The following is a 19,599-nucleotide window of genomic DNA, read 5'->3' as shown; positions in this document are numbered from 1 at the left end:
AAAGAAAAAGTAATTTCTTTTCTACTACCGCTACAAACATGTTGGAATATAACCCGTGGCGCTTTTGGAAAACGATAAATCCGTTAATAATAGCTCTATTTCACTTTGTGATAATTCTGGCTCATCCATTTCTGACTTAGATGTTCCTCATGCCTTGAACCTTGCATTTTGTTTCATGTTCACAAAATAATATACCAATGAACTTCCAAATTTCCCATTTTCGATTTTCCACCAATGGAAGGTATTGATTTTAGGCCAGGCATCGTTAAGGTCATGCATGCCTTGAAGGCATTAAGGTCAAATCATGTCTTGAAGTGCTCATCATCCTGTGGGATAGACGGAATCAGTGCCAAAGTGTTAAAAAAAGAAGGCAGATCCCACGCTCTGTGGCAATCGATGTTATGCGAAGCTGTGTGCGGGGATCCAAGTTAAGGAAACGACCATGAGAGCACCAAGACATAGGCGGCTGTTTCATGACCTACATGACACGCATGTCATGACATACTATCATTGTTGTCCGAACACATTTCAGTGGCGTTTGAGTGTAAATTTTTTTTTCGCATAGTCATTGTCATTTTTGCTGAGTCATGTTCATGACTATGACCTCTACCATCACCCGTAAGTGTTTCCTTCACTTAGTACCCAGATCCGAAGCCATTTGAGTGGTTCTTCAGTGTTAATCTCTTTTCGATGAGTCATTGTCAGTTTTCCTGAGTCATGCTCACGACTACGGCTTCTACCATCATCCTTTAGTGTTTACTTAGTACCCATGTCTCAACCCATTCCAGTTGCACAATGTTAACGAAAGGACCATGCGAGCACCAGGACGTAGGCAGCTGTTTCATGACCTACATGACACGCATGTCATGCCATTCATGTCATGACCTATTATTTATGTTCGTCATACACTCTTGTCATACTATGCCAATTTTTGTACATACCAAGTTAATGGAACGACCATAAGAGCACCAGGACGTAGGCGGCTAGATAGATAGATAGATAGATACTTTCAAAGCGACAAATGCTCCCGAAGGAATGCTTCACATATAAAATACGAAGATGTGTGTAGTTCGATCCGTTTTGTCATATTTAAACAATCACTTGACACAGCCACAGCTCCACATGACTGGAATATAGGGAAGGTCACTCCAGTCTTCAAGAGAGGTGCTCGTGGTCGTCCCAGGTAACTTTCCGGTCCATTTAACTCACCAACGTATGCTCCAAAATCAAGGAATACGTGATCTACTCTCATGTTGCGAACTTCCTAAATTCAATGAAGTTTTTTCACCCTAATCAACATGGGTTCCGGAGAGCTGACTCATGCGAATCACAGTTAGCGTTATTTATTCAGGATATTCATTTAAACTGTAACATTCCAACAGACGGCCTGTTCTTATATATCGAAAACACTTTCGATAAGGTTCCACACTCACGTCTTTTGCTAAAGCTATCACGCCTTAACATTCGTCCCCTTGTTTTTAGCTAGATCCAGCCATACCGAAAGCAGTTCGTATATTGTAACAACCATACTTCTGCCGTTTCCTCCGTTCTGTCTGGTGTACCTCAGGGCATTGTTCTTGGGCCACTCCTATTCTTAATCTACATTAATGACTTGCCATTTCCCAGAACATCTGTAGTACGTTTTTTTCGCTGATGATTGTGTCTTTTACCGCCCTGTGAATAATCTCGCTGGCGTCTGTTTCGCCAAGGAGGATCTCTCATATGAGAGGCTGGTGTGCACATGGCTCATGTCCCTGAGCACTAGTAAGACTGCACACATTTCATTCCATCGTCGGCCTGATTAAATTCACCCTGCATACAAGATTAATAACTGTACTGCATCTACCACCGACTCCTACAAGTACTTAGGCATTCACCTCTCCACAAATTTGTCTTGGTCAAATCATGTAACCCACCTAATCAATTCCCCTGAGAAAATTCTTGGTTATCCTCGCCGCAATTTCTTCATGGCGCAGCCTTCCGTAAAATCAGTTGCCTATAAAACACTCGTACGACCAAAACTTTAATATGCATGCCTTATCTTTGACCCCCACCAATGCAATCTCACTAAAGCTATCGAATCCATTCATAACCGTGCTGCTAGATTCTGCTAGATTGATCGCCTCTTGCTTCTCGTCGCATCTCTCGCCTCTGCCTCTATCAGAGTTTTTTCCCCCATTCCGTGTCACGTGAAAGCCAGCTAATCCAGCTGGCTCACCGTGTTCGTCGAACAGGCCATCCGAACTCGTTCATCCCGCCACAAGCCCGTACCACTACGTTTCTGTAGCCATTCTTTGTCCGAGCTGCCCGAGGCGGGAGTTAATTGCCTTCCGATACAACCTGCACTCATCCGCCATACAGCGCGCTTTAGATGTGCCATGAAGTGTTTTTACTCATCTTTGTAATGTCATCATCATTCCCGCCTTTTACGTGCCCACCCCGCATGCAATGTCATATTCGGACCCTTGAGGTATCAACAAAAAAAAAAGAAAGAAAATGTTTTTTTTTTTGTGGAAGTGTGAATATATATATATATATATATATATATATATATCATAAGAAGCCAACAAACAATGATACCAAGGACAACATAGGGAAAATTACTTGTACTTACTAATTGAATTAAACAAATGATAAATTAATGGAAATGAAAATGGATGAAAAAACAACTGTCCGCAAGTGGGGAACGAACCCACATCTTCGAATTAAGCGTGCGACGCTCTCACCATTGAGCTACCACCATTGAGCATCCATTTTCATTTCCATTAATTTATAATTTAATTATTTCAATTAGTAATTACAAGTAATTTCCCCTATGTTGTCCTTGGTATCATTGTTTGTTGGCTTCTTATGATATGATTAATAAAAAGCGGACCCCTCGGTTGCCTTTCTTCTCGTTCACACACACACACACACACACACACACACACACACACACACACACACACACACACACACACACACACACACACACACACACACACACACACACACACACACACACACACACACACACACACACACACACACACACACACACACACACACACACACACACACACACACACACACACACACACACACACATATATATATATATATATATATATATATATATATATATATATGTATATATCACTTTGAGCGTGTGGAAAGAAAAGGTTCTGTGGGCTAGTTGCTTAGAGGCTGCTAGCGCTTGCACCAATAGCTCCCATAGTGTATAAGGCTTTGAACTTTTTTTTTAGGTTTTCGATGTGTGTTTCGTCTTAGATCTATTTGTACGGGATGACCGATCTTATTTCTCAAATGGAAGTACATTGCACACTTTTCACATTGACTCGCGGTAGGGTAGCCAATATTTTGGTGTTATCATGTGAAAAATATTTTCGGCCAATACTTGAGCTCTCAAAACATCGAGAAGCTATGCTTGTTGCCCTTGATTAGCTCATAGTTCTTATAGGATGCACAGTGATCGTTAAGACATTCCCGTTTGTATTACGATAACAGAGCGGAACTTTCATGACTGGAAGACACCTTCGTGTGGTTTGTGGAACCCATTGAACAGTATAATAGACATTGTCTTCATTGTTTTTCATGATAACTCAGAAACGATTGCATCATTGATCTCAGATTTCAAGCCAGATGCATTCGGAGCTCTATGCAAGTGATTTAGGCATAATCCTGCCATAGACATTTATGAAAATTGACACCAGTTTGATATGGACTGTTTCGTCGTCGCGGACAGCAGAATGTACCCGTTGACTGCGTTTTGAATACCACTAGTTCACACACACAAAAAAATCTGGCGTATTCCATCAACATGCCGGCCTATATCGCAGGATGTTGCACCTTCATATCTGTGCTTAGGCAAGAAATGACAGTTCTTACGCCAATAAACATGGAGGAGCCCGGCTACTTCCACTACATAGATATGGTGTCTTCAGCCCGTACCTGTCAGCCCCTAACATAAAGTACTTTTTCACGTTTGTAACCTGCCAGTTGGTAAAAATAACTGACTTGAAAAATCATTATGCTTCTAAGCTGTTTGCGGGTTTGAGGATGATCTAGCACAGTCCTCATGCTCCTTTAACAGGAAATACAGAAACGTGTACTCGCTAACGCAGACGATGTTGAAATGCAATTGCGAAAGCAACATACCGAACCGTCGGAAAAAGAGCTGCATACGTCGCTGATTGTGTCTCATGGTCAATCTCCGTGCGTTCGGCTGTCCAGCAGTTAAACAAGGTGTCGTTGTCCGAGTCTATGATAGCCACAGCATTCGGGAAACTCTGAAATACCTGACACAACACAGGCACAAAGAACGTTATAAGTTATAGGCTTTATATACGTAAAAAGTACCAGTGCAAACAATCTGTTCAGTGGGCATTGGTTACTCATTATTATTATTATCTCATTCAGCTTACTGTAGGCTTGGGGCCTTTTAGTGTTCCCTGGCAGCCCGACTTCCATCAGCTCAGGGAGCACGCGAGGCACGCGGGAGGAGAACGAAGCCAGCTCTGGTGCGGTGTGACCACAACACAAGCACTGCGTTCTCCATTCCTCCTCGGATGCCATGCTTTGCCTCGGAAGCCCTCAATAAACTTGAGACGGTGTATTCAACCTAGTAGTCTCCACCAAAAGAGATGGAGAGGGACGTAACATAGAAATGTACACACCAGTGGGGATGTTTAAACGTTACGTCCCCCGTTTTTCGACCTTGTTCGACGATCATGAATACGACACGCCCAAATTTCAGCTCTACAAGATTAACAAAAAATAGTAGCAGCTTCTGTAGGAAAGCTAAATAACATACAAATAAAGATAGCTTCTACCTATGCGCCATTGCCCGAGGTGAATAAGTAGCTCAGCTCTATGAGGACATCGAATTCAGTTCAAAACGCGGTAAAGTTTAGATATGGGCGAATTCTACAAGAATGTGGTGAAACACAGACTGAAGAATAGCCAGTTGGCAAGTACGATATCGACTCTAAAATAGTAGAGGATACTTTTTGGTCAAATTCATCATCATCATCATCATCATCATCATTGCTCTTCTTTCCCGTCCCTCTTCTACAGCGCCGAATAGCAGGCCAGGACAAGCTATATCTCAGGACGAAATTGTTGTCTTTCTGGAAATCAATTACCAACTCACTGGTTAGCTATAATGGTCTTAATAATGATTAATGGTCTTACAGTTATCTAGAATGTATATAAGTCATATTCGCAAAGTTTCACCCCGAAAACTTTGCTGACTCTTACGACTATACTTAAGTACGACGCGAACACCCGAGTACATCCGGAGTGGTACGTCGGCAAAGTTTCCATTTACCCGAGTGATTTACCCGAGGACGGAACAAAGAGTTGGGTGAACGCTATAGCTGCTGACCCTCTGAAGAAAAAAATTGGAACAGCTGCTTTGCAAGGCTCAGCCGCGACCTTATAGTGATGCCTTCCGCTCGATTCTACATGCCACTCTTATCATCCACTATTCACGGCCGGCTGATTCTGTTGATGACGTGGGTGGGGCGTTGCTTTGGTCACTGACGAAGCGCGAAAAATATTAGCACCAGAAAAGGCGTCGCTACAAAATCGCGGCCTGCTGTTCACCTTGAAGCTGTCCGCCGCATTGTAGTACAGCTTCCTTGGGCCCCCCGGAGCAGCCAACTTGCAGAAAACTGCTGCAGAGTAGCACAGGACAAGTACGGCGGTCACTGCGGGAGATATAATCAACGACAGCTCGCTAAGCTGGAAGCTGAAGTGGGTGGTATCTTGATTTTACAGCTGGAAACTAGACAAACAGAACACAAAACTAGCCCCATACAAAGCTGATTTCCAACTGGTCCTTTATAGTAAAAAGCAAGAGATAGCAATGGTCAGTGTTACCGTAGGTCACCTGAACCATTTTACTTCGGTACCTGCTTTGTAAATTTTTATTGCAGTTTAGTTAAACACGCGTAATCAGTAAACAAACCTGGAACCGAAAACCCTCTTTCTTGCGTCTTTGGCGCAACAATACCTCGGAGCGTCAAGTGCGTGCATTACTTCACGTAAATTGGTATAGCTTAAAAAAGTATTTATGCTTCTTGTTTTTTACACGTCTCTTGCTACACTGGGTACCTGTCTGCAACCGGTTATATTCCTGCTTTTTAGCCTGGTGTAAAAAGCCAGCTTTGACGATGTACTATGCATAACTATAACTTTCCGCAGCAAAGTATTTTCGGAATAAATTGGTGCTTATTGCTTTTTTCGTGCTGTCCAGTCTCGAGTTGTAATAACGTGCGCCTTAACACAATGTAGAATAAAAATTCAGGGTTGTGTACTTCAAGGCTAGAGATAGAATTTATTGCAGCACCGAACTTCGGGTGCTGATTTCATCTCCATTGAAGTGAAAATATTTTGCGGGTGTTATAGAATGAAAAAAAAAAAACGAAACAAGTAAAGATATTGTCTCGTACTTGCCTTATAGTGCGTAAATCTGGGTTATGAGTATCATCTGTGCAGATGACACCAGGTCACTTATTTTAAGTGTAGCTGAGGATTTCTCAAGACGTGAAATAAGGACGCGAAAAATTAGTGCACGAGGCCTTCTATGTAATTTTTCAGTGATGACGCACGAAAAAGAGACGCTGGAGAACACGCAGCGTACGCGTTGCGAGATACTCGGGAGTTTCAGCTTTTCTGGGTATGTGTTTATTTCTGTTAGTTGCTTTTTTTTGGGGGGGGGATATATGGTTAACTAAGCTTCGGACTCTGAAATGTGAATGTTTGACTGTTCATCCTCCTCTTCAATACTGGAGTGACATTCACTACGTAGAACAGCAAAATGTTTGAGAAACAGTATATGTATAGCAAGGGTAAAACACCGCAGGCTGATATGACTTCGTTAATAATAAGGAGGTGACAGACGCACAGATGGGTGTCTTGGCCTCTTTCGAGTTGTGTATTTCGTTAAAATTGACACAAGATACCAAAACGACGCCTTACTAACATGCAGCTGCGGAAACATTTTCGTGGTGTGGAATGTAAATGTAGCAGCAACTAAATGAACAGCACCAAACAGGAAAAAAAAATTATTCACCAGTACATGCCAATATGAAAGCTGATACACCCGAGACGGCGAACCTGTATAGGAAAGTTTTCACGCATTTCGAAAGTACTAGGGGTCTGTTTGCTAGCTCACGGCCTCGCTCGAACGAAATAGTAAATGCTGCTGCGTTCGAGAGCGGCCGTGGCTGGCTGTTATTAGTGACGGAACTCCTGCTGGTCGAAAGAGCCGGTCAAGCCGATACGGCGCATATAAAATAAGGATCCAGCCCCTATACTTAACTGCTCAATAAATACGCTTTCTCTCTCTCTCTCTATCTCACGGCGGCGGCGTTGCAGCATCACGACGTCGGCTTTTGCGGTCGCAGCCTTACAACCTCCTGGCCGACCTCTAAGGCGGATTCGGTGTACGTGAGAAAAAAAAATTACGAGTCACTGGTTAAAAAGAAAAAAAAACGCGCATACAGGTCGTTGCATATGGTTGCCTAGGTAAATTTTGTTGTATAATCACTGATGATTATGGTTCAAAGCGGACTCGGAGGTCCGACACACATTGCATTGAGTTATCGATCACACCGTCGCACGCCGCCGCATGAAAATCGCTGCAGAATTCGCCTTGATAGCTTCACCTAAAAAAAAGAAAAAAAAAGTCAGTAAGCGGAGCTTTAAAAGCGCCTAATGTGTGTAGTTCCATGGTTCTGTTGCGCTGTGGCATGCACGAAATTAGTTTTTACTAACTTCGGGAGTCAGCGTGCGTGCTAGACAAGAGAAAAAAGCCAAGAGAAAAAAAAATGAAATAGAAGAAGTGCGAAGAACAGCGCTTATGATGATTATTATTTTTTAACGCAGGTTGGGCTCACGGATTTGGACGCCTCAACAACGAGCTGTCGCACAGAGACACTAAGAACGCCGAAGACCGCGGCGTTGTCCATAAGTCAGCGTTTGTGTGGTGCTTTGGATACAAGCATGCCCAATATGGCACTGAGAAGGACTTGAAACTTTTCTAGTTATTTATCATTATTGTGAACGGGCTTCGGAGAACAGTTTCGTAGACGCAGCGCGCTACGCCGATGGACAGGCCTTCGCTGCGGTTAGTGTAGACCATGAAAGTAAAGTAACGAACGCAATCTCGATTCGGACGACGTCCTCTGAGATCGCAGAGCAGGCTGCAATAGCGATGCATGGCCCTTTTGGACAACGAGAGGACATCAATCTACAATAACTCGAGATCAGCCGGCCGGACTTTTTCCAAAGGAACCACATCCGAGCTGGCCCTAGGGATATTAGGAAGCAAGCAGATCAAGTCACACACAGTGATCTGGTTTCCAGCCCACATAGGACAGATCGAGGGTGCCCCGCCCAACCTCAATAAGTCGGCACACAATGCTGTGTGAGGGATTATCAACCGCGTAGCTATGAGTACCAGGCAGCGTGACGTTGGGAGTATTGACAATCGGGACTCTCCTTCCTCGTACAACGAAATTACAAACATTTTTGCTTGGCTCGGAGGATCTACCTCGTCCCACATTGTAAACTCAATAGACCTCAGGCTTTAACACTAAGGCTTCTGCAGATGGGGGCATACCCAAACCCTCTACTTCTTCACAAAATGTACCCCGAAATTCAGACAACAAATGCATGTGCACTATGCAATGCCTTAGCGAGCTTACTTCACATGCTCTGGCGGTGTACCGCGTTACGCGGCGATGAAAGCAACACTTCGTCACGTTGGGATGCGGTTCTACGCAGCCTCAACTTCGAAGAACAGTTATGGGCTGTCCAATGGGCCCGCGACTACGGCGGAGAGGCTCGGCCTCCCTGTCCCAACGGTCGAGCGGCCGGCTGCGCGCTAGCGCGCGCCCTAAAGGACCCCAATAAAGTTCGTCATCCATCCATCCATCGTCATCAGCAGCAGCAACCTATTTTTATGTCCACTGCAGGAAGAAGGCCTGTCCCAGCGATCTCCGATTGCCCCTGTCTTGCGCTAGCTGATTCCTACTTGCACATGCAAATTTCCATAGTCTCCCCCTCCCCCTCTCCCGCTCGAAGGTAATCTTTGGGTAAGCCGGAAGAATGATCAACTCACAGTAGAAGTGGTTCGCTTCCATTTCCGGTAGCCTTGGTCGCTTACCCGTGAGCCTCGTCTGTCTAAGCGGGTCTGCGGTGAAGCCGGTCTCTCCATTTTATGGAGTCCGGACTGAATTTCCATAAACGCCGGTCTGCCTTTTCGAGACGGGATGTGTCAGTCTTCCGTTTTTTGTTCGCATGTGAAATCGTGCGAGGGAAGTGCGGTGACACCTCGTTTTATCACGTCTGAGCTGCCGAATCGAAAGCGGAGACGTTCGCGAACGAGAGACATCCGATATGCCTGTCCGCAACAGATTAGCGTTTCCGATGTGGCTAAAGGTAGTTCGAAAGGATGTTTCACACCTTTTCCCCTGCTCACGGCCGTGGGACCGGTTTGTTTGACAGCTGTTTGCGCAATTCGTTTCTGCGGTGGTGATAAACGACGATGTGGGAAAGTGGGGGTGGATTTGTCTGCCGGCTTAGATCACTTTTCCTGTCTGGCGAAACTCGTCCCGCAGCTGCAGCCAGAACAACCACTGCAATCCCGAGGAGAACGCTGCTGGTTTTTATTCACAGAAAATTGCTTCATTTGTTAAGTTAGTTTTCCTCGTGGCTGTAAAAGTGCGTTTATTTAGCGCTTTTAAGCTCCTAATTCATTCTACAGCTTTCTTTTCTGGCCAATACTAGCATAAAGGTACGATTTGTAAAGATACGATTTGTTTCGTTTGTTTTTTGTCTGTTTTCACATATGCCACTTGATATCTTCATGGTTATGTTGCTGTTCAGCAGTACTGGTTGAAATTTGTCCCGCCATTACAGTTAATGTCGTGCGTCTTTAATGCCTTATGACAGTTAAAGTAATGAATAAAATGAGGGTGGATAGTTGCAGGAACAAATAGTAATTCACAGAGCAGAAATTTATATTGTGATAATCTGCTGACTGAGCAATTGAGGAGTCATAACAATAGGCAACGAACAAACTTGCCTGTCTCGTCACATTAAAGCGCAGATACGCCAACATATTGATTGTTACTGTTTATAGGAATATTAAGCAGCCAGAACCATACCTAGAAGACTTCTTTAATAGACGTAATGAGGATGTTTTCATGCACAAGGCATCAATGTTTGACGCGTACTTTATTTAAAGCATTTATTGTAATATAAGTGAAATTTATTGTAGGAATTATAAATTTTATGTACTAATTATTACAGAAACATTGCATAGAATTGCCTGAAGCACTCCGTGGGAAAATATTGACACACGTATAAAACGTCCGCAAAGGTGCAACCCGGTTTTGCAAACTACATATTTCGCCACTGAATGGGCATTTATACAACTTCTATGCGACCCCGTACTTTCTATAAGTGATCACTAATATCGTGGCAAAGTGTGGCTTCATTGAATTCATGTTTGAGTCTCTCGCGTGTAGCCCAACCACCCATTTGAAACGAACAGCCTTTTCATCTAGCCGCTCTGTGCCGCGTGACTATCACCTACAGCCATAGAGCTTCGAGATATACATTACACAAAGCTGCATTCCCCGCGTCAAACTTTTCTGAGGCGCTATCGCAAATACAGATATACAAATCTCCCTTGCGCTGTACAAGTTGCTGGTTAGGCGTTGCTGGTATTGCTCAAGAAAGTGGGTGGGAAAACTGCACCGCGGTAACTCAGTTGGTCAGAGTATTGCGCGCGTACTGCGAAGACGTGAGTTCGTATGCCATCTGCGGCCTGTCGTTTTTTTTTATCGACTTTCAAGTCCCTTTGATCATTGTTACAAGTAAAAAAACAATTAATTTATTTCTTTACTTATTTTACCCTCAGGGCGTTCAACGCATTATAGAGGAGGAGCTATAATCACACATACAAGAAAAAAAAAGCAAAATAACGCATGAGAAGACAACGAACAAATAAACAATCGTGTCATAAAATAAGTTCTGCGCGCCACTGCAATTATTAAAAAAAAAAAAAAACATTCTGGGATTTTACGTGCCAAAACCACGATAATGTTATGAGGCACGGGGACTTCGGAAATCTTGATCACCTGGGGATCTTTGACATGCATCCACTGCACGGGGCATGGGCGTTTTTGCATTTCGCCCCCATTGAAATGCAGCCGCTGTGGCCGGGATTTGATCCCGCGATCTCGTGCTCATCAGTCCAACGCTATAGACGATGAGCCGCCACGGCGGACAACAGAAATATTGTTTTAGATGTACAAACAAATAAAAAGAAAACGAAAGAATACATAAACTGAGCACATATGAGCATAGAAGAAAAAATGTTGTTATGCCGGCAAGTGAACTGCGAAAACGAGCAGCGTCTATCATGCTGACTAACGAGGGGAGGAAGGTGGTTCCAGTCGTGGCATGTTTTAGGAAAGGAGGACTGGAAATAAGTGACAGTTTGATGACGCGGGATGTTCACCCTGAGCACTGTGGTCAAGACGCGGTGAAGTGAAGAGAGCTGGTCTGGTCCAATGTGCATTCAAAACGTGATTATTGTGATATATTTTATTAAAGAGACAAAGGCGCGACAGCTATCGTCTAGTAGCGAGGAGAGGAAGGTTTAGACATCATTTCATGCTGGTTACACTAGCAGTACGAGCAACTCTCCACCACTTCATGCTTATTGATTAGTGTAACGTGACTGGGATCACACACATATGAAGCGTATTTCAGGTTAGGGTGAATATCAATGATGTACGGTACCCTATTTGCATTCCTATGTGTCATTTTTAGTTGGCTTCAGTGCACACACACACACACACACACACGCACACGCACACACACACACGCACACACACACACACACACACACACACACACACACACACACACACACACACACACACACACACACACACACACACGCACACACACGCACACACACACACACACACGCACACACACACACACACACACACACACACACACACACACACACACACACACACACACACACACACACACACACACGGTCGCACATTTCAGCTGAAATGTGCGGCGCCGGTGTTTTTTTTTTATCAAATGTGCGCCGCGGGGTAATTTTTTTTATCAAAGGCTTTCGTAAAACTCACTTACGGCCAGTATAGTTCCCCTATCAGGAGGGACGCCACATTTGCTGACTGGACGTAAATGCACTTGGGCAACGCGTATAAGCGATTTCAAAAACAAGGGAACCCCAACTCGGAGACCTTTAAAGTGTTAACGCTACAGTTCTTTGTGCACCTATAAAATGCACATTGATTAAACATCTGCCTCCAAGCGGCCTTGCATATCATCTTCTTTCTTTCATTCGGGGGTTTTACGTGCCAAAACCACTACTGATTATGAGGCACGCCATAGTGAAGGGCTCCGGATTAATTTTGACCACCTGAGGTTCTTTAACGTGCACTACAACGCAAGCACACTGGCGTTTTTGCATTTCGCCTCTATCGAAATGCGGCCGCCGCGACCGGGATTCGATCCCGCGATCTCGTGCTCATTAGCGCAACGCCTTAGCCGACTGAGTCACCGCGGTGGGTCGGCTTTGCACATCATTACCGGAGGAAAAAATATTAGGCCTCCCATTGCATTTCTAAATCGAAAAAACCGCACTCCTCGTTACAACTTCCACCGCTTCAACTTCCGGACAGTGATTTCACAACTAGTTTTAAACAGTAGATCTGTTGTTATAAGCACACATTCTTTTATAGATGATCTGTCTACGACTCGGCTCTGGCAGTTATTGCCTGAACGTTACCGCAGCCTGACTAACGACGTGCATTTCAACATTGAAGAAATCGAACATACAATAACCTTAACAAGCGCTCTGCTTAGAGGCTGGACGGGCTTTCTCGAAAATTCAATTTCAAGATACTTCACATCCTTCATTGTTATGTTTAAATGTTGTTTGAAGCTACTGCACCTGCAATTTTGTTGCCGGAAAGGTCGCATCATTTATATTGCAACACCTAACCGACCACCCAATTCAGTCTCGTCATACCGACTTATTACAAAGAATTGCATAGTTAGCAAAATTTTAGAAATACATGACTGGGATATAATTTCCAATAGTTGAAAGATTTCATTCACCAAACACATTTTGGCTTTACACATGCGAAGAGTGGGCCCCTCGCCTTATATACACTTCTTAAAGCACTCAGTCAAATTAAAAACAAAACTACACAGTTTACTCATTTTACTGCACTTCAATGGTATTTTAAGCAGCGTTTGGCACCCCACAGTATTAAATTTTCTCAGACATCTTTATCGTCCTAAAAACATTCATTAGCTTGTCTTGAACACTGAACTGTCATTAACTGCTCTAGCTCCGGCGAGGCGTCAGCCACACCTCCAATTGGAGGTCTCCAAGGCTCACCATTAGCTGTCGTACTGTGGAATATTTCAAAGGGGTCCTGAACCACTTTTTATCGAAGTAGAGAAAGACATTTGAAGTGAAATGTGCTATTTCAGAAATACGTTGCCGCAATAAGTACTTCAATGTGTTATTGCAAGTTATTGCAATATTATTGCAACTTCAAGTTATTGGCAATCAAACAGGGCCTCCGCTGTGCTCCCGTTCTTTCTTCAATGCTTTGCATTGAGACGGTTGCGGCGAAATGGAGCGTGTCCACAACACTCCGCTTCGCAATGTCACCGTGGCGCGCAGTTCGAATTCCATTTTGGATGTTAACGTAGACGCCATGACTTCAGATTTTGGCGCCTATGACGCGCTAACCGTAAGCCAAACGTGGTTGTCCTCAACGAGCCGCAGTTCGCTTAGTCAGTGGACTTGTGGCGGTACCCCGCGGCGGCCGCGGTGTAGCCGACCGCAGCGACCAATAGCAGCTGCGTATTGTAATGTGCTTTATTACGAAATAAAGCACACAGAAAAACAGGTAGGATCATGGCTTCTGTTGAAACGAGAGCGTTTGAGAGAAAGGTAACTTCGCGCTCCGTTGCGAGGTCCACGCACCGCTTACGACAGCAAAACTTGGCTGAGATGCTACCCGCGGACTATGCTATTTCACCATGCCCGAGGGGTAGTTCAGGGGTCCTTTAAATGTTCCCTTCCCGTCCGTTGTGTCAGCACAGGCATATGCAGACGACATGGTGGTTGTCATTTCCGCGGTCAATTGCTCGGATCTAAAGCAAGGGCACCCCAGGGGGTCAATATTAGAAAGATTTAGCTTTTCCCATATTCCGCTAAACGTTGGCGGACTGGGCATTTCAGCGGATGGGCAGGAGGCGTAAACGGGAGTGGCCTGACAAGTGGTGTCCTCTCGTGGCACAGAGATGAACCAGAAAATCGCAGAGCTAATATTGCCTCAACAAAATTTATTTTACTTCACAGCAGGTGCAAATTTTTGGCAGCTGCGCGACGCGACACCATAGGCCACTGCGAGAATTTAGACAATTATCGACCGAGAATGCACGTGATGTGATACGGCAATGTTAACGGTGTGTTTGTCTGGTTGAGCTCTGCGTCACGAGGTGGCTGGGTGGGGGGGCATGGAGGAAGAAAGAAAACTAGGAGGGAGCGTCACGTGACGATCTTGAACCCTAGTCATAAAAATTTAGAGGAATGGGATGATGGGAAATAGGCCCTCACGTCATAGGCAAGCGGCAGATTTTGTTGTTGTTGTTGTTGTTGCCTCAAAACATGGCTCGTACCCACGAGGGGGATTGGCCACACTGGATAAAATAAAACATGCACCTAACAACGAACAAAATGGTAAAGGTGAATAATCAAAATGAAGATTTTGGTAACTCCTTAACACAGATTTTAAGATGTCTTATACTGAAATTAACTTAATAAAAATTAAGAGAAAACTAACTACAAAAATAACAAGGTAACATGTCCCACGGTCGGTGCCCTAGCAGCGTAACCTTCCGGATGCTTCAATAAATTTGTGAACAGCAGTGATCATAGAGCCCTGACTTGTGCCTAATTGACAGGCCCCAAAAGACAAAATGTTTGGCGTTGTAAGTGACAAACCCAGATTACTGCTTGGAAATAACAGAAACATTCTACGGAGGGAGGAGAAGCGGTGGCAAGAAAGAAAGAAATGGTCAATAGTCTCCGGTTGATTTTACTCGGCTCGCTTCGGTGGCTTCGTTTTCGTCTGCTGCGGGGGTTTCGGAATATGCGCACATACTCGGCGTGGCAAACGCGCGCCGAGGTTAGTGAAGGAATTCGAGTGTGTGAAGCAGTTGAGTCTCGCCGCTTAATTAGCAGACAGGTGCCAAGGCTGTTGCGAACGAAGGCGTCGGTTAACCGGCATTGCGCCCAACAACCCGGGAGGACCGCCTCAAGGACGACTGGTTGCGTTTCGGTGTGGTTTCAGGGAAACGACGGAACCGTTCGCCCTGCAAACGTGTGAATGCATTCAAGCCGCCCTTTCGACAACGATTCGTTGCGTTTGACGACGTCTTCTGGGAAACAATGATGCCTTTCGGCCCCGCAAAAATGTGCAGGCGATTAAGCGAGCGTACAGGGCCCGAAGCGACTGTTTCCCTACGGGAAAAAAATTCGTCCCGCCTTGTGCCCAAGGATGGACTGGCAAGCCGGAGACTCCGAACATATTTAGGGCCGTGCCGGCCCGTAGTTAAGGTAGCGCAGTCGACACTGTTGCTCTGCTCAGTATTCGGCCTCTCAGCAGACCGGCGAGAACTCCCGTCAGCAGTATAGGTGCACCTGCGTGATGAAGTGTTGTGTGCCAGGATGCTCTAATCGAACAGAAAATCGGCGCGATGGTCTGTCCTTCCACAGGTAAGCACAATGAATGTTTCTGTTATTTATGAAAATGTAACTGCCATAGGCGGATAGCAAAATGACGATGTCGTCAGCTAGCGACTTCCGGTTCGAGCGTTAGCGCTTCGGTTGCTTCGTTCAGCCTTGTCAGCAGTTTCTACAGTGTGATTTCCCGCTGTTCGCGAAGAAAACACGCTTCAGCAACGTGATTATGGTTGGCTGCTCGGCATTAGGGTGCGCGAACTCTATCATGAAAGGAAAAAAAATTGTTTCGTTTTCCATGGAATGAAGCGCACAAACGTGAATGGGCAGTTGCCGTCAAACGAGCGACCGTGAACGGCGAGCTGTGGGTACCGAACGTAGGAGCCAGAATATGTTAAGATCATTTTGTCACAGGCAAGTGTTTTAGCGAATAACTTCGTCTACTAACGTTCTAGTACAAATACCTCCTTTTTCACAATCAGTTAAGTACACACAGGTGCACCCAGCAAAGATCCTCAGCACATTATGTGCCGTCTTCATTCCGGTACAACGAAAAGGCCACTGAGGCTGCATGAAAGAGGGAGGAGAGGAAACGTCAAAATAATTCGTGCACTTTTCAGGTACCTAAATCAGAGCTTTCTCTCTGCAGTTATACACGACATGCGCCTCTTGAGGAAAAACAGGGGACTGCGAAGGCACAGCAGCCGACGACATGGCGCGCGCTGGGCCCCACTGTAGACAATACAGCGGACGAAGTGATCGACTGCACCGTTGGTTACAGGAAGATTACAAACGGCCACTTATTAGGTTGACTTACCACTTATTAAAAACTACTTCTTAAGTTAACGAACGTTTATTTGCGCTCGACAAACGTTTGCGCTTGATAAACGTTATATGACTATTTGACGCGACACAAACACGTTATGGCATGAAATGCCTGCCCCCTAAGTGTACACGAGTCTAAGGGCGCCAACATAACTTGTACTTAATAGCGCATAAAAAGGGGACGAGGCACAGATGGACGACGCGGACACAGCGCTAACTTCCAACAATCGTTTATTCTACGAAGCACTTCACATATATATAGTTAACAGATAGCAGCGCACGCAAGCGCATAAGTACTGGTTTTTTAACACATGATGGTAACGTGGCATGTGTAATGGAAAAGATGAGATCGAAGATGAAAAAGGTGAAAAAACGATTAAAAAAGATTTTAACCAATTTTTCTTGTAGCGACAGATTAGGATGCTATCTTCATCACGCCACCCTCTGTACCTTGTTTAAAAAATCTAATTCTTTTTTCGAAAGATCAATTGAAGGCGCGCTAACACAAGCTTCCCCCAAACTAGCGATTTTCGCCGCTTCAATGATCTCACGTGTTGTTTGCATTGGGCTTCTTCCTATCGCTGTGCACTGCTTATAAATGGGACTGCACCCATGCTTTCTACAGTGGAAAGCCAGATGACCCACTCCTCCAGTTCGCACGTTATTTGCGTGTTCACGCAGCCTATCATTTATACACCTTCCTGTTTGGCCGATGTATTTTTTGCCACACGACAAGGGTAGTTCATACACGATATTGTTCTCACAATGAACATGGCTTTCCTTGTGCTTTGTCTGGCAACGGGGTTTTAAAGAGCCACAATAGCTGGCCTTGCACAAGTTGGACAGCTTGTTTGGCGCTGAAAAGATGACGCTTACATTTGCGTTGTTGCCAATCTTTTTCAGCCTGTGTGAGATATCGTGGATGTACGGTATTATTGAGCGTTTCTGCTTCCTTTGAACGATGTCCGGAGAAGCAAACTGCTCATTTTGCCCGCACTTCACGGTCTTAAGGAGGCCTTCGGCCACCGCTGTGATAATATACTGCGGAAAACCAGCCTGTTTGAGGCGTTCCTCTTGCGCAAGGAAACTGGAAAAACACTTATGAGGGCATGAGCGGCGAAGCGCATTCATTAGGGTAGACTTTGCGATGCCTCTTTTAACCAACTTAGAGTGGCCTGACGAAAATGGCAGTAGTGGCTTGTTCGCCCTTGGTTCATATGCCCAGCACACTTGGTCTCCCTCAAAAAAACATTCTTATGTCGAGGAATCGTAAAGTACCGTTTTGAGGCATTTCATGCGTGATAGTGAGCGGGTGCAAACACTTATTAAAAAGGTCTAGCACTTGCGTAACATCAGGAAAAACCCTCCCGCTTGAACTTGAATCGAGAAGTACAAGGTAGTCGTCAACATACCTATATACCTTCTTTACATTTGGGTTATCTAATCTGGCATCCAGTGTCCTGTTTACACGAGCAAGATAAAGGTCACTTAAAATTGGCGCAATACAGGAACCAATGCAAATTCCTTGTTTTTGGAGATAAACATTTCCATCCCACTTGGAGAACGTCGAGCGCAGATACATAGACAGTAGTTCAAGAAAACCCTGTGTAGATATGCAGATGGTGTTAACAAACTTGAGTTCATCGTAAGCATCAATAGCCTCTTGAACACATATTAACAACTCATCATGTGGCAGTGAATAATATAGATCTTTTACATCTATAGAGATAGCGTTCAAATTACTACCTGCATGTGTCTTCAGGTAACTTATCACTTCTTCCGAGTTCTTGGTCAGAAAAGGGTCACTAACTGCAAGCAATTTCAACTTACGTTGAAGAAAAAGGCCCACGGACTTTTACGAAGTTTCTTCAACGTAAGTTGAAATTGCTTGCAGTTAGTGAATTGCTTGCAGTTGCAGTTAGTGAATGAAAAGATTGGCAACAACGCAAATGTAAGCGTCATCTTTTCAGCGCCAAACAAGCTGTCCAACTTGTGCAAGGCCAGCTATTGTGGCTCTTTAAAACCCCGTTGCCAGACAAAGCACAAGGAAAGCCATGTTCATTGTGAGAACAATATCGTGTATGAACTACCCTTGTCGTGTGGCAAAAAATACATCGGCCAAACAGGAAGGTGTATAAATGATAGGCTGCGTGAACACGCAAATAACGTGCGAACTGGAGGAGTGGGCCATCTGGCTTTCCACTGTAGAAAGCATGGGTGCAGTCCCATTTATAAGCAGTGCACAGCGATAGGAAGAAGCCCAATGCAAACAACACGTGAGATCATTGAAGCGGCGAAAATCGCTAGTTTGGGGGAAGCTTGTGTTAGCGCGCCTTCAATTGATCTTTCGAAAAAAGAATTAGATTTTTTAAACAAGGTACAGAGGGTGGCGTGATGAAGATAGCATCCTAATCTGTCGCTACAAGAAAAATTGGTTAAAATCTTTTTTAATCGTTTTTTCACCTTTTTCATCTTCGATCTCATCTTTTCCATTACACATGCCACGTTACCATCATGTGTTAAAAAACCAGTACTTATGCGCTTGCGTGCGCTGCTATCTGTTAACTATATATATGTGAAGTGCTTCGTAGAATAAACGATTGTTGGAAGTTAGCGCTGTGTCCGCGTCGTCCATCTGTGCCTCGTCCCCTTTTTATGCGCTATTAAGTACAAGACATGGAATACCAACTCGCCCAATCTTACGCTCTTTCACGCCAACATAAGTACGAAGGAGCGATAGCTCCCATCTACGTTTTGCAACTGCCCAGTGGTGCTTACATCGTGGTTTTTAACCAAAGTTCCGCAGTATATAAAAGACAAAGCGCATGAAGCATGGGCATGAAGTGACGGCGGCAAAGACGGCGTCATGGTCGCGAACCGGAAGTTGTAGCAGAATACGCCGTACCCCACAATGCCTTGCGACAACCGAGATTTTGCTATCC

The 19,599-nt window shown here is 44.7% G+C and overlaps 1 protein-coding gene across 3 annotated transcripts in view; it reads right to left on the bottom strand.

The window, feature by feature from the left end:
- LOC119439998 (uncharacterized) overlaps positions 1–9,269 on the bottom strand; it is an 82,949-nt gene extending 73,680 nt beyond the window's left edge. The window contains exons 1-3 of one of the 3 annotated variants that reach the window (XM_049661309.1): positions 9,131–9,269; positions 5,608–5,711; positions 4,159–4,298 (exon numbers count right to left, since the gene is read on the bottom strand). In XM_049661309.1, the coding sequence (XP_049517266.1) occupies positions 4,159–4,298; positions 5,608–5,711; positions 9,131–9,152 (266 nt within the window). In that variant the 5' untranslated portion in view covers positions 9,153–9,269. The remainder of the gene's footprint in view (positions 1–4,158; positions 4,299–5,607; positions 5,712–9,130) is intronic. The other 2 variants (XM_049661307.1, XM_049661310.1) reach the window with 2 other exon arrangements.
- Between the last annotated feature and the right edge of the window lie 10,330 nt (positions 9,270–19,599).

This window comes from Dermacentor silvarum, chromosome 2 (genome assembly GCF_013339745.2).
Source record: "Dermacentor silvarum isolate Dsil-2018 chromosome 2, BIME_Dsil_1.4, whole genome shotgun sequence".
Taxonomy (NCBI): Eukaryota; Metazoa; Arthropoda; class Arachnida; order Ixodida; family Ixodidae; genus Dermacentor; species Dermacentor silvarum.
This window is presented reverse-complemented; position numbering and strand designations above follow the sequence as displayed.